General features: G+C 39.2%; 1 protein-coding gene across 3 annotated transcripts in view; it reads right to left on the bottom strand.

Moving 5' to 3' along the window:
• Positions 1-15,887, bottom strand: part of MAP3K20 (mitogen-activated protein kinase kinase kinase 20) — a 171,424-nt gene that overhangs the window by 143,182 nt on the left and 12,355 nt on the right. For 2 of the 3 annotated variants that reach the window (XM_070358513.1, XM_070358521.1), the window contains exon 2: positions 12,829-13,021. In XM_070358513.1, coding sequence (XP_070214614.1) covers positions 12,829-12,987 — 159 coding nt within the window. In that variant the 5' untranslated portion in view covers positions 12,988-13,021. Of the gene's footprint in view, positions 1-12,828; positions 13,022-13,191; positions 13,387-15,887 lie in introns of those variants that run through there. The other variant, XM_005887560.2, reaches the window with a different exon arrangement.

The raw sequence follows: 15,887 nt of genomic DNA, 5'->3' as shown, positions 1-15,887 counted from the left end.
CTTCTTGAGCAGAGCCTACAAGAACACTCAGTAGACATTTCCATCCAAAGTGTAACTGTTGCAATGTAGCTAATTTTACCAAGCGCTATTTTCCTGAAGAATAGTATCAGGGATAGGAGTCATATTGTCAAGTCATTAAGATTCCGATGGTCTCATTTCATTTAGGACACCTTAATTTTCCTCAGGTAACGAACCATGAACATCTGATATTAACACAGCTAAGAAAAAGCATCTTGGATTCCTTTCTTGGAAACATGTTAAAAACAACAAACCAGATAAGAACCATGGTCAAGAAAATCCTGCCTAACTGCCATAGAGCAGAACCTTTCATTCAAAGACAAACTAATTTATTAAGAACTCAAAAAATCAGCCAAACATGGAGAAGAAGAGGCGAAGAATGAAGTAGACTAGAGACGCAGGCTGTTCTTTACTGTAGATTCAGGAAGAGCAAAACTTTTCCGAAAATCTTGCAAAAGAAGAGAAAGCTGAGATGTGATCACAAGGTTTCTTTCTTTCTTTATTCCCTAAGCATTTCTTAATTATTTATGGTGGGCTGGGTACAATGCAGAGGTTAAAAAAAAAAAAATCAATCAAATACAGATCGTGTGCTCAAGAAGCAGACACATGAGAGGAAGAGAGTAAGATTTGTTCTGTATGGCCCCAGAGAAAGAGACCACTATGTATGGCTGGAAGTTACACTATAAAGAACTTTCTAAGAACTTTCTCTGTATGGCCCCAGAGAAAAAGACCACTATGTATGGCTGGAAGTTACATTATAAAGAACTTTCTAAGAATTCATTCTTAATTCTGAGAATTAAACTGTTCCAAAATTGAAAAGCCTGCATCACACACGTCATCAGTGGCAGCAATCAAACAGAAACTGGTTGTCCTAACCAGGAGCAGGAATCAAGCATGAGTGAAAAAAAATTGATACGATGACTTCTATCTTAGGGACTTTCATGTGAGTGACTTCTCGCCTTCACTAGAAAGCAGAGAAGAAAATTCTAGGCATCTAATACCCAAGTGACACAATTCTATTCTGAAGACTGAGATCCAATCATATCGATTTAAAAGCTATCTGAAATATTCACAACTATTTCAGATAGTTTTGTGAATATTTGTGAATATTCACTTGTGAATATTTCAGATAGTTTTAAAATCTCCTCCAATTTTTCAGTTTTTAAAATGTTCTCTCTATATTAGGCTTTGTGTTTCTCAAAAATTAAATTTGTTCTTCATACTAGTTTTCTTCTAGCAGCAAAGGCCAAGGTTTGTATAGCACCAGTTAGGATATAACAGCTTTACTGGAACGCATTCATTGGCTTGATTTCAGTTCAATACTTAGAACACGGCTAGAGAAAAGTTATTAACTGAAATGTTTATTGCCTAGTATACTGAGATCAATAATAACTTTAATGAAAAGCCGAAATAACTGTTGTAACAATGTTATATATGGCAAATCAAAAATAACCTCCGCGGGCAAGTAAATACGTAATCTGACACAATTCTGAAAGAATTTTTAAAAATTTAAATGACTGAGAAGCAAAAATAAGAAGAATGGGGGCTTTTGATTGCAAAAAGAAAAGACTTTTATATCAAATCAATGATCTGAAACATCATAGAGTGATGTTTGTCTTAATGTAACTGCATTTCACATCACATAGTAAAAAGTCATTTGTAATTCAGGTAACTTTCTAAAGTCCTCTTGGTCCCAGGAGAAGCCATCCTTGTAGTTTTCCTCACTATAAGTTTACCTCTCCGAAAGGTTTGTGTTAGGTTCTGACATACCAGTAGTACCATGCTTACTCATTTAATTTACATATTTGTTCAACATGTATCCAATTTTCTGTTTCTCTTTATAGCAGTTCACTTTGGGATGTCTTATAAGCTCCCAGTAACAGAAACATCTCATAGAAAACAGCTGAGTGATAGATAGTTTTTTATATATACCTCTGGAGGGGTGACTGCATAATGATCAAATAAAGTGATTCATTATTCCATTATTTAAAATTGCTTATTCTTTTAATTCAAAGTGATGGGGAAGGCGCCAAGATGGCGGAGGAGTAGGACGGGGAAAACACTTTCTCCTCCACAAATTCATCAAAAGAGCATTTAAACGTCGAGTAAATTCCACAAAACAACTTCTGAATGCTGGCAGAGGACATGAGGCACCCAGAAAAGCAACCCAACTCCTCGAAAGGAGGTAGGAAAAAATATTAAAGACAATAAAAGAGACAAAAGAGGGAGGGACGGAGTTCCGTCCCGGGAAGGGAGTCTTAAAAAGAGAGAAGTTTCCAAACACCAGGAAACCTTCTCACTGCCGAATCCGTGCCGAGCTTTGGAAGCACAGAGGACAACATAACAGGGAGAAAAAATAAATAAACAATTAAAACTCGTGAGATTGCGAGCCCTACGGTAACTCCTCCAGCGGAGAAGCAGCGCAGACGCCTGCATCCGCCATTAGCAAGCGGGGCTGGGCAGGGGGAGGGCGCGGGCTGCATCGCTGAGAGTAAGAATCTGGCCTGAATACCTGAACACTATCTGAGCGAAATAATTTGGGCTAGCAAACCAGACTGTGGGATATCTACCATGCGAAAAGCCAGCCCTAACCTAAGACACCGCCAGCCTGCGACGGAACAAAGGACTAAACAGAGGTAGCCGGCTGCAAACCTTCCCCTCCGTGACAGGCAGCCAGAGCCGGAAGGGGGCAATCGCAGCCCCAGAGCGACATTATCTATAAAACTGGCTTCTTTGCTAACTAAAACTTATTGGGGGTCTGGACGGTCAACATCTGCCTGAGAAGGTGCGCTGGTTTTACACCCAGATAACCAAGTGGCGGGGAGGCGATAAGTCGCAGCATTGGCGCTCGCCAAACACCTCATCACCTGAGCTGCTCGGACCTGGGAAGAGCACAAAACGCAGCCCCAACTGAGTCTGCGCCTCTGAGGACTACCTGAGTGCCTGAACCTGAGCGGCTTGGACCTGGGAGGTGCATGCAACCCAGGGCCAGCCTCGGATTGTTCCCGGCGGAACAACCTAGAGCCTGAGCAGTGTGGGCAGGGAGGCTACACGCGCCGTGAGCGGGGGCAGACCCAGTGTGGCTGAGGCACTGCGAGCGCACGCCAGTGTCATTTGTTTGCAGCATCCCTCCCTCCCTCCCCATAGCGCGACTGAACAAAGAGAAGAAATACAGCTCCACCCACCAGAACACCGACACAAGCTTCCCTAACCAGGAAACCTTGACAAGCCACCTCTACATACCCACACACAGCGAGGAAACGCCACAATAAAGAGAACTCCACAAACTGCCAGAATACAGAAAGGACTCCCAAACTCAGCAATTTAAACAAGATGAAGAGACAGAGGAATACCCAGCAGATAAAGGAACAGGATAAATGCCCACCAAACCAAACAAAAGAGGAAGAGATAGGGAATCTACCTGATAAAGAATTCCAAATAATGATAGTGAAATTGATCCAAAATCTTGAAATTAAAATGGAATCACAGATAAATAGCCTGGAGACAAGGATTGAGAAGATGCAAGAAAGGTTTAACAAGGACCTAGAAGAAATAAAAAAGAGTCAATATATAATGAATAATGCAATAAATGAAATTAAAAACACTCTGGAGGCAACAAATAGTAGAATAACAGAGGCAGAAGATAGGATTAGTGAATTAGAAGATAGAATGGTAGAAATAAATGAATCAGAGAGGATAAAAGAAAAACGAATTAAAAGAAATGAGGACAATCTCAGAGACCTCCAGGACAATATTAAACGCTACAACATTCGAATCATAGGGGTTCCAGAAGAAGAAGACAAAAAGAAAGACCATGAGAAAATACTTGAGGAGATAATAGTTGAAAACTTCCCTAAAATGGGGAAGGAAATAATCACCCAAGTCCAAGAAACCCAGAGAGTCCCAAACAGGATAAACCCAAGGAGAAACACCCCAAGACACATATTAATCAAATTAACAAAGATCAAACACAAAGAACAAATATTAAAAGCAGCAAGGGAAAAAAAAAAAAAAAAAAAAAACAAAGTGATTTAGGTATGTAGTACAAAATCAAAGCATGGCACAGTGAAATGTTTAAAATTCCCTAAGAGAAAATGGCATGCATACCAGTCTAAAAAAGGTACCAAAGCAAAGGCATTTATAAAGACAAAGTAATAGCTAAGAGTACTGTTACTATGTAGCTAAATGAGAGTGGTACAGTTGATACAGGGAAAACAGATGTGCTCTATCTTCTCCACAGCTCAAGGAGTAAAGGAAGAAAATGTAGACATATCCATACAGGATGAACGAGAGGGATGTCTACAGTGATATGATTTGATCCCAAGTACCAAGGAACAGATACTTGACTCTGAGCAAGGCACAGTGCCAGGTGCTGTGAGACCAGCAAGAAGGGTGCTGTTTATATTAGCCAGGTTTATATCAGCCAAGACTCTCTGAGTCTTGATTTCTGATCTTCCAAATGGAGGTTATAATCTTGTAACGCGACTGTGAAGAGGAAGAGGGAGTGATGGAAAGCCCCTAACCAAGTCACCACTCACAGTGGTAGCTGTACTTGGTACAGCGATGACGAGCAGGATGGTGACAGCATCAGTGACTAAGGCAATGGCTTTTCTTGCCCGCAGAGAGTTCCCACCAGAGATGCTGAATACACAGCATATACACTCTTGCCGTTCCGCACCCATGCTAAACCTTGGCATGGCTCTTTCCTGCAGAGTGTAAATTTGGCCTCTGACCCTTTCTCAACAGAAGTTCTAGGAACGAACAAGTTGAAGTTTTTACAAAGCATGACACATGTCTGCTATTCTGACTTTACAGCATGGTTGTAAAGCTACAACAGGCAGTGAACAGTCACCCAAGTCTTCCTTGGTGTCAGGCACTCTTCTAGATACATTAAGTCAACTAATTCTCTCGACAACCCCGGGATGGAGGTATGGTCTTAGCCCCACTTTTCAGATGAGAAGACATGTTCATGTGAAGAGTCAAGTGACAGTCCCTTACAGTATTCTAGAGTCACAAGGCAGTTTTATTTACATGTTGGATTAGCACATGAGCGTTAATTGGTATAAATTCAAAACAGAAAAACTATGATTGTAGGACCTGAGAATGTTTCACAGAGAAGGAAGAAATGAAAGCTGAAGAATGAGTAGGACCTGCTCGGGCAGAGAAGACAAAGGTATTAGAGGTGAGGGAAAGAATGCGGATGAGGTTACAGAAATGGAAAAGTAGAACAGAACAGGTGGATGGTGGGGTAGAGGTGGTTTCAGGTCAGAAAATTAAAGGCAACGCTGGAAGGTCAGATGAGGACCCAAGTGGAAATGGTTTGGAGTCTGAAGGTGTTTGCCTGAGGTTCCCATCTGTTTGATGTTCCTAGGACTGCCTTGAGTTCATTATGTCCAATGACATTGCCGAGCAGGGCCTGTGCACAGGAGGTTAACCTGAGCATGAATTAAGGGTCTCAAAAGCCTCCAACAGCAACAATCCCTCCACCACGAGTTGCACAAGGTGCCTAAAATCGCAAACTGGAGTTAACATACGGATGGCCTGCACCTGGCATGATTGGCTAGGTACAGCCTAAAGTTCCAGTGGCATCAGAAACACATGGGAAGCCTATTAGAGCCCAGACTGCCAGGCCCCAGGTCCCCGTGACTAGGTAGGTGTGGACTGCGGTCCAAGAATTTGCATTTGTAACAAATTTCCAAGTGATGCTTGATGCTACTGGTCCAGGGGCCACACTTTGAGAACCACTGACCTAAAAGAATAGACCGCAGAATGGGTAAATTCTGATTGGAGACAGAAAAATCCTGCGTGGGGTTATCTTAAATAATAACTCATGAAGGAACTTCTGAGTGAAAAGGAAGAGACTAGTTATGTGAAGATACTGTAACAGATAAGTAAGGCACTAAGAACTGGGGCATCTGAAAACAGCAACTTAAAATGGTAACTCTGGCATCCTTAAGTCCACCCAATTGATGTTTAAAAATACCAAGTGGCAATTCTTGAGCACCATTTTGGACAAATAATCACAGAAATGATACATAACTCAATGGCAGTTTATCAAGTATCCAAGATGTTTAATTTTTGTTTGTATTGGTCCCACCGATACATTGACATGCTGAGAGGATTTACAGAGAAAGTAAATAGTGTTATTCTTCTTTATTGTGCTCAGGGATGGGGAAAATAGTAAAATAGCATTCCTACAATTAAGTGAATGCAAATAACTCATTCACTAAAATGTCAGCTGAAATGAATGAAATGAAAGTCACTCAGTCGTGTCCGACTCTTTGCGACACCATGGACTGTAGCCCCCCAGGCTCCTCCATCCATGGGATTCTCCAGGCAAGAATACTGGAGTGGGTTGCCGTTTCCTTCTCCAGGGGGTCTTCCTGACCCAGGAATCAAACCCGAGTCTCCTGCATTGCAGGCAGATTCTTTACTGCCTGAGCTATGAGGGAAGCCCCAAAAGTCATCTACAGAACAGCAAAGAAGAAGAAAAAGGGTCTCTCGAGAGTTAATAAGATGGCAACAACATTAGCTAGACATCTATGAATCACTAAATGCTGTCATGTTGATAAAATCTATATAATCAAAGCTCTTATTTTTACTAAAGTTCCTTCTGAGTTCTGTTTCAATTTCTACTGCATTTTCTATCTCACACCAGTATTTCCCCCTTTATATAAAAAGTTACTGAGAGTTCCTGTTCCTATGACCAGTTTTGATATTTTTATCTTTTCTCTCTACCTATAAATATTTACACTGTGGGAAAGTTTTGAATCTTCTATCTGGCTTTCAATATTTCTACAACAGTAAAGGGGCTTCCCAGGTGGCTCAGTGGTAAAGAATCTGCCTGCCAATACAGGAGAAGCAGGTTCCATCTCTGAGTTGGGAAGATCCCCTGGAGGAGGAAATAGCAAACTACTCCAGTATTCTTGTGGAGATAATCCCATGGTCAGAGAATACTGGCAGGCTACTGTCCATGAAGTTGCAAAGAGTTGGACACGACTCAAGTGACTTAGCGAGCACGCATGCACACAGAAGAGTTAAATTTGGTAGGAAAAAAAATTTTTTAATAAAGGAAGTGGGGTTTTATAAAAGGAAGGCAATTGAAGAAAGGGTCTCATATTTCAGCTTTTGAGGATTCTGCTTCCTTTTTATTCTTTTGGGGAAGAATGTTTCCTTCAAATCTCATACTTAAATCTGGTTTCCTACTTTGGTTAAATATCAATAGATTACAAATGCTTGCAGGCTTCCATCTCTCAGACAGGAAAAAAGTGCCAAGTACAGACTTGTCTGGTTCACACTGTGAAGATGATGAACCACTAGTGCAGAGGCTGCTCTCCTCTGGGTCGGGGGTTGGAAAGAGGACACTGGGATCCATGGTGTCTTCCTCTGCCTTCTCCACTCCTTGCTTCAATTTCTGCCTAAGCAGTTTGGTTTGATCTCAGCTCATTGGGAATTTACCAAAAAGATACAATAATGACTTCTTTTCTTACCTTTGGCATATAAGCTTAAGATCAAACCATTTTTTCCTATTGAAAACTTAGACAAAAATAAGTAGCATTCTATAAGTAAATCTGCAACTAATAAAAACAAACTAAATTACCACTGAAAATCCTATACACTGCTATGAGAAAGCAAGGAGAAGTGAACATTAAACATTTGAAAAGCACATACGGAGACTGGAAAATTTGTGAGTTGTGACCTACTAAAGTGGCTTATAAAAAACTGAATTCACTTGAACATCCTTAGAAAGTGACAAAGGTTGTCAGAACTATGACTTTTCTTGAGGTGTTTTTTTTTCTGTAAATATATGGGTTACACTGTGTTTACATTTGCCAAAACATAGTGACATGTGTGTTTCACTTTATGCAAATTTTATCTCAAAAGATAACAAGCCTGCAAACACATAATAACTCTGGTAATAATACACACACTAAAATATTTAAAAGCAAACTATTGACACCTGCAACTCATCTTGAACTGCATCAAAATGGACTGATGGATGGAAGAATACACAGACACACATATGATAAAGCAAGAGTTTATGCTAATAACAGATCCTACAGGGTAGACATATAGATGTTCAATTTCACCCTTTCAACTTTTCTTTACATTTGTAAATTTTCATAATAAAATGTTGGGGGGAAAAGAAATATGAAATCAGCATAGAAAAATATGAAAAACAAAGGAAAGTATAATAAAAATACCACACAGACAACAAGAAGACACCTGGATGATAGTACATGTTATTTTGTAACTTGTTTTTACCACTTAGCAATATGAGTATTTTCCTAGCTTTTTAAGTAGTCTTCCAAATGCAATGGAATTCCATTATACGAATGTAGCATAATTTTCTTCAGATTCATTTATGTATAATTGACAAGTAGAACTGTAATATATTTAAAGCATACAACATGATGATTTCAATATACGTAGGTACTATACAGTGTGATATGATTCCCATGATCATGTTAATTGACACAATCATCACCTTTCACATTTTGGGGGGAGGAAGGGTAAGAATGTAGCATAATTTAAAAGATAATTTGTTGTGGGACACTTGAATTATTTCCAATTCTTATTTATTTGAGATAAGCAACTTATTAGACCCTTCTTCCTGCATATCTCAAATTATTTCCTCAGGGTAAATTCCTCAAAGTAAAATTTCTGGCTCAAAGGAAGGAAACATTTTAAGATTTTTTATATATTTGCTAAACTTTTCCCCAAAACATATATCAATTTACATTTCTAATAGGAGTGTATCACAGCTCATAACTATCCAGATATATGATATTTAAATTGTAATTAAATGCTTCCATAAATAAAAGTTATCTATGACCATTTGTTCTCCCAAAAGGACAAAGGCTCCTTTTTAAACAGTCTACAATAAGCAAACCTGTTAGCCAAATCTAGGTTTCTGAATATCATACTCCCACATCAGGTACCATGAATCAGGGCTTCCTGAAGAAATGGCTGACTCCAGGAATGGAACTAACTGAGCCTGGAGCGTCTTTTCATGCCAATGATGGAGACACAGCAAAAGGACATAGGAGCCAAACTGAAGGGACTCTTACTTGCTAAATCGGGAACAATTTAAGCATGAAAGTGAATAACAACAGTAGTGAACTGTAACATTCCAAATTCGAAAAAAAATCCTTAAGTCTACAATGAGACAATAAAAAAATGGATCAATAAACAATAAATAAATAAATGAATCAATAAACAACTGAAGAAAGGAAGGAAGAAAGGCTCTCATTTATGCTAGAACCTTTTGCTTTCTACACTGTAACTGTCATAATAATATTTGATTCAAACAAGAGTCACCAATGGATGCTAAAGACATTGGGTAATATTTGTTGAGGGAAGGTATTTACATAACCTCAAAGTATCTATCAATATCTTAATTATTAATTATGAAGAGAAAACAGGTATTTTTACTGGGGATAAATTGGGTGAGCCTCTCTTAGTCAAAGATTCATAATTAATGTCACCAATAATGGGACAAACTGACATAATAGGTCTTCCGTTAAGATAAGCCAAGGACTTGTGTTGTTATATAGCATTCCTACCAAAACTACATAACCTTAAACTAGGTGAGAGGAAAAGGAAATCAGATTAACCCCAAATGATGGATATTCTACAAAAACTTCCCAGCACACTTCAAAAATGTCAAGGTTTAAAAAACAAAGAAAGGCAGAGAAATTGTTGCAGATTAAAACAGACTAAATAGATATATCACTAAATGCAGTATGTGATTCTGGATTAGGAAAAAAAAATGCCATAAAAAGCCATTATTGGGACAATAGAAAAAATCTGAAAATAGACTTGTATAATTGGTACTACTGAATCAATGTTAAATTTCCAATAGTTGCATTATAGTTGTGTTCTTCAGAGAAGCTAAAGTATTTAGAGATAAAGGTACATAGCATCTGCAATTTACCCTTATGTTCACTAGAAAATATATAACCAATAATATATAGAGAGAATCAATACATATATATATATAAAATATATAAATCAATAATATATAGAGAGAAAGCAAATGTTGCCAGTGTTAATTAGCTGTGATTCTAGGGGAATCATATGCTACAGCTCATGGTACCTCCTTGTAGGTTTTCACTAGGTGTAAAGGTTTTTTTAACAATGAAGTTTTACAAGATATGGAAGCAACCTAAGTGCCCACCAACAGATGGATGGATAAAGAAGATGTGGTATATATTATATGTACAATGGAACACTACTCAGTCATAGAAAAGAATGAAATTTTTCCATCTGCAGCAACATGGATGGATCTAGAGCTTAGTGAAATGAGTTACACGGTCAAATACTATTGCTATCACTTACAGGTAGAATCTAAAAAACAAAACAAATGGATGAATATTTTAAAAAACTAAGTTGTAAAGAACAACCAAAATTTTAAGTAAATGCCATTTTTCTTTTTTTTCTAAATCAGAAAAGTAATATATACTCACTGAACTCACTTCAGTTCAGTCGCTCAGTCGTGTCCGACTCTTTGCGACCCCATGAATCGCTAGAGGTCTACAAATAAAAGTCCCTCTATGTGCCCACATAAGCAGAATTAAAGAGTTATATATAAACTTTTTCTACCTTTCATAAAACATATATATATTTAACCAGACATTAGGTCATTCTTAAAGAGTTCCATGAGTGAGCTACAAATATATTATTAAATGTTCCATTGTTTCTAAGATTCATTCGCAAAAATGACTAAGTGACACAGGACTGAATCTATAAATTAGAAAAAATCCAGAGCGTATAACCTTTATCTTATCACTGAGAAAACATCTAGCCACCAAGCCAACACATAGTTCATAAAGTATAACAAACATTTACATAAGAAATGCATATTTCCTTCCCAATAACTGCCAACCCCTAGTCAAAATTATTTACATCTTGAACACACATTAAGTCAGAAAGTGTGGAGACACTTTGCAGTAACTTATCGTGCGTCTTTATCACTCACAGTCACTGCCTAAACCGAGCCCCAGAGCTGAAACTGAGTTTCTGTTTTTCCTACTTAGAAGTTTATGAGGCGTGCTCCTGTGGTTTACTGTAGTCAGCTCCAATTCTGAATGATATGCACTCGAGTTAAATATCTACACAAGAGCAGGATCTGGCAGTTTCCAGTTCCTGCTTTCACTCCTGTGCTTCCCTGTGTCATGTTCCTGGTTCTCTCTCAGACAGTAAAAAATGGTACTGGCTATGGATGGCGGTGGAGTCAATGGGCTGCAATTACTGTCTTCCTATTAAAATTTGTTTCACGTCTCAAAGTCTTTCTCATATCCAACAGTCACGTAAGAACACGTTCACTGTACTGAAGTCGTATGATGCTTAAACATATTAGCATACTTATATACTTCTTGAATATAAATTTGATGGAACCAGTTTATTATCTGTTCTTACCTGGTCAAACTAGAGGTTTCAGAATTAAAAACTAGAGAATAGGGGGTCCGGTCTGGATTTCATCCACCCCTACTGGGGCAGCTGTACATATTTTGCAAAGCTCTATTTCCCAACCTACAGAATGAGTACAACAATGCCTGCCTATAAAGGGCTCAAGAGTTCACCAGATTAAACAAAAAAAAGATAGGTTCAACTCCAAAAAAAGAAATAATTTTATCATTTGGCTACTATTTAAAATTGATCAACACATGACTGGGAGAAACCTTTTTCTACATAGTAGCCTTTTGGTTTGGAGCACACATTAGCTTTAAAAGCTGTCACTTCTTAATGCTTTCTACAACCTACAGAGGTATCTTAGTCCTCTGGGTTGGGTTCACAAATCACGCACACCACTGCTGGTCACACAGTCACAAAGCAGTGCTGGAGGGAACAACACAAAGCGCTTTCTATTTTGGCCATTTCGGTTTCCTTTCTGAACCAACTGCTGTGGTTCCCTGGCAGCAGTTAATGAAAAAAAGGAAATCATTCAGGGAGATTAAAGGATATTTATGGAAAAGTTCACTTTAAAAACATACTGAGAAGAACAATAATTAGCCAAAACACGGCATAAATAGAACCGACCAAAGCAAACCCCAGAGGGTAGCTATTTAAAGTTACTGACACCCTGAGCTCCTGCAAGTCATCTCTGCAGCTAGCTTTACTGTGGGGTTTGGGTACCAAACTGAACGTGGGGACAATGCTGTGTCACTTTCCTAAGAAAGATGAAGGGCCTGTGTACAAGTTCTGAGCTCCACTAGGACCAGCACCAATTCCAGACTCTGAAAGTCAAAATGTTTTTTCCAATTTTACAAGTAGAGCAGCTCTCTGTGTAGCACTTTTATTAAACAAAGTCCATCACTCTGTACTTCAAGTAGAGGTGAAATCCAAGAAGCTGGTATTGCTTCTATTTCAGTAGAGAAATAATGCTTTTTCTTTTTCAAAAAGACAAGTCCTGGGGACCACAAATTCACCAGAAAAGTGGAAAGGGGATGAAAACTTTACACACTTCTCTTTACTGACCCCTTTTGGCTGACCCAGGGCAAAGCCTAAAGTCTGGGAAGACCTGAGCGCTCACCTCCCCAGGACAAGAGATCAGAGAACATTCGGTCTTGCACGCCATGGAAAGAAATCCTCTCAGTTCAGATGACCCCTAGTAAAACTCAACCCTACAGCACACGTGGCACCGATTGCTATTTATGGGGCTCCCAGAATGGAAATTTGGGAAACAGCCTCATGGATCAGCCCCGAAGGCTCTGCTAGGTCCCTGGCAGCCTGTGACCTCTGACTCTAGGTTGAAAAGCTTACATAAATGCTATCACGACCACTTCTGATAGCAGAAAAAGACCTTACCTCTTTCTCTATCTTGAGTAGCTTCTTTACAGCCACCTCCTTGTCCTGTGATATCCATTTGGCTCGATAGACACTCCCAAAACTCCCTCCACCGCAGTTTTCAAAAAACTGCAAGTCATCAAATTTAATTTGCACAAAGGAGGTACCGAGAGACGACATCTCATAATGACAAAGTATTATACTTCCACAAAATCTGCAGAGGGAAGGGGAAAAAAAAGCTGGATTAGAAACATATTAGAATGAAACCCCTGAATTCCACTTTAGCTAATGCATACCAAGTCCTGTGGTGCTTCCACAAAAAGCCTTGATGACTTAGGAGGAAGAAACGCAGAAGTATAAACAAATCAACATGAAAACACTTACCCTGGTAGCCCGAGCAAAACTCAACAGCAACCTGTCCAGACTCTGAAATACAGCTGTCCCCAGAGAAATGGCTCAGATTTCCCCCCCGGACAAAGCCTGCAACAGCACTTCCTGCACATCCCCAGCAGCTCTGCCTAAAGGCTACCGTGAAACCACGTCTCTCTCCCACCGCAAAGACAAACGGGAAGTGTGCTCTCAGCAGGAGGCTTGCACAGCTCTTCTGGCATCTGAGGCATGCCATCTCCCTGCGTTGTACTCACTTAACATAAAATATACATAACCTAAGCATCTGAGCATGCTGGCACGGGAGGGCCCAAACACTGCAAACAGGACGCACGCTTGGGGCTGGGATTCCAAAAGCAAGTGGTCAGCTCTGGGATGAGAGAAGAACTGGCCAAGTGCTTTCCAGAAGTGGCTCCCTGGACTGTGTCCTGTAGCAGAACTTAATTAAAGAGCAGAAAATTTGCCCTTGATTACAATATATTAAGTCATCCAGTAATCTCTGCCAAGAATGTTTAAAAAAAAAAATATTATGCCTGTTTCCAGAGGAACAGATTACCTCTCACAGAGATTACAGTGATATTTTCTGCAGTCTAAGGAGTTTCACTATTCTCCAGGTAAGGGGTAATTCTTCACAGTCTATACCTAACCACAAATTAGCAGGAAAAAAACAAAACAAAAACCTACAACCAAGAACAAGAAGGTCTAAAATTTTGAACCCGCAAAAAAAGCAGATGGATAAAGAAGCTTTTAGGCATGTTCCTCTCAAATTGTAAATCAGAATCTTATACTGAGGGAGCAAAAAGATGAATCCATATGTACAGGACATTCTACAAAACAACTCCCCTGGTCTCTTCATAACTGTCAAAGTCATGATTTAAAAGGCAGAGAACTTTCTAGTACATGGAGGACTTCAAAGAAATATGACTAAATGCAATGCATGATCACTGACTAGATTTTGGATCCCCCAAAACTGCAGAAGTCAATTATGAGGATTTTAGGGAAATTTGAATATTAATTATACATTAGATAATACTATTTTCTGCATGGCAAATAATGGTATTTTGGTTTTGTAGAAGGATGTCCTTGTTCTTGGAAGATATACTGGGTGCTGTATCAAAGTATGATATCTCCAATTTAATTTAAAATAGTTCGACTCCCCTTCACCCTCCAAAAAAAAGTCAACGGGTATACAAAGGAAGGAGGCAAATCCAGCACAGTGTTAAGAACTGGTGAATCTAGGTGACAAGTATGTGGGCGTTTTATTACTTTTCTATGGAATCTAATTATTTTCAAAAGAAAGAGGAGGAGGGGCAATTTATATCTATTACACATGTTAGTACAAATTTGTATCTATTATAGATCTTATTGTGCTGCTGACTAGCCAATCCATTTTAGGAGCATCAGGTCACTGAAGAATGCTGATTTCTTAAGTGAAGTCAAACTTGACTCTACTTTGGGATGAAGGCAAGAGAGAAGACTGTTTACCCTCTGAAGTTTAAACGATAGCTTTAGAATCTACATAAGTAAACACAGTATCAAAATACAGTCAGTACATTTTTGAGGCAAAAATGTTACCTAACTTTTGCTTCGATTCATATTTTGTTAATTAGAGAAAAAAAAAGGACCCTCCAAAACACAAAATTTAAGACCATGCCAAAGATAGGTACATAGAACATGCAAGTTTCTTCTTATCTGCAAAATGTTTGTTCAACAAAATACAAGACACTGCTTGTAAGAGTCCCTCGGTGTTATAAATACTATATCTATATTTTTACTATTTTTACTTTTATAAAAAAAAATGAAAACTAGGACTCCCCTGTCCTACCCCTCCTCACTAGGACTCCCCTGTCCTACCCCTCCTCACACCCAATTCTCTCTTCAGGGGGAACTAATTTCAACTCACTTAGGATTTTATTCTGATATTTATATTTCATATGATATTTTTATATCTATTAGCACATTTCTAAAAGTGTGTTTTATAGCTAGTTCCTGATTGTTCCATTTTAGTTATTACGTATTCACTTTTCCCTGTGGAAAGAAGATTAGTTCTCACCCCCCATCCTTTACCTCCTTACATCAAACACGTCACACGTGCCCTATCCTCCCAGCATCCCGCTCTACTGTAACATTTGGTTAAGTCAATATTTACTGTATACAGCAGTCTGGCAAGGTAAACATTATTCCCAAGAGTGCTGAGCAGGACTCAATGACTTTTTCTTTCTTGGATAATTGTTCATTTCTCCCTGAGTTATTAGTGGTTCGGTTTGGTTTTTGCTGTTTGTTTAGCCGCTGGTAAAGAATCCGCCTGCAGTGCGGGAGACCTGGGTTCAATCCCTGGGTTGGGAAGATCCCCTGGAGAAGGGAAAGGCTACCCACTCCAGTATTCTGGCCTGGAGAATTCCATGGACTGTATAGTACATGGGGTCACAAAGAGTCAGACACGACTGAGTGACTTTCACTTCACTTAGCTTTGTATACATCTAAAACGTATTCACCTCATCAAACTCTCTGAACTGCAAAACTCCTCTCAGTAAAGTAAAAACATCAGGTAACGGGGGAGGAGGGTCTATTTTCTTCTAGGAGACACGTCTCCTATACCTTTCACCTTGAGCAGTCTGGCTGAAGCAGTGGCTTTCCAGGTTTGATTGCACTGGCTTGTCCATCATCCTCAGCATCCTTCATCTTTTCCTCTG

The sequence above is a fragment of the Bos mutus genome, chromosome 2, assembly GCF_027580195.1.
Source record: "Bos mutus isolate GX-2022 chromosome 2, NWIPB_WYAK_1.1, whole genome shotgun sequence".
Taxonomy (NCBI): Eukaryota; Metazoa; Chordata; class Mammalia; order Artiodactyla; family Bovidae; genus Bos; species Bos mutus.
This window is presented reverse-complemented; position numbering and strand designations above follow the sequence as displayed.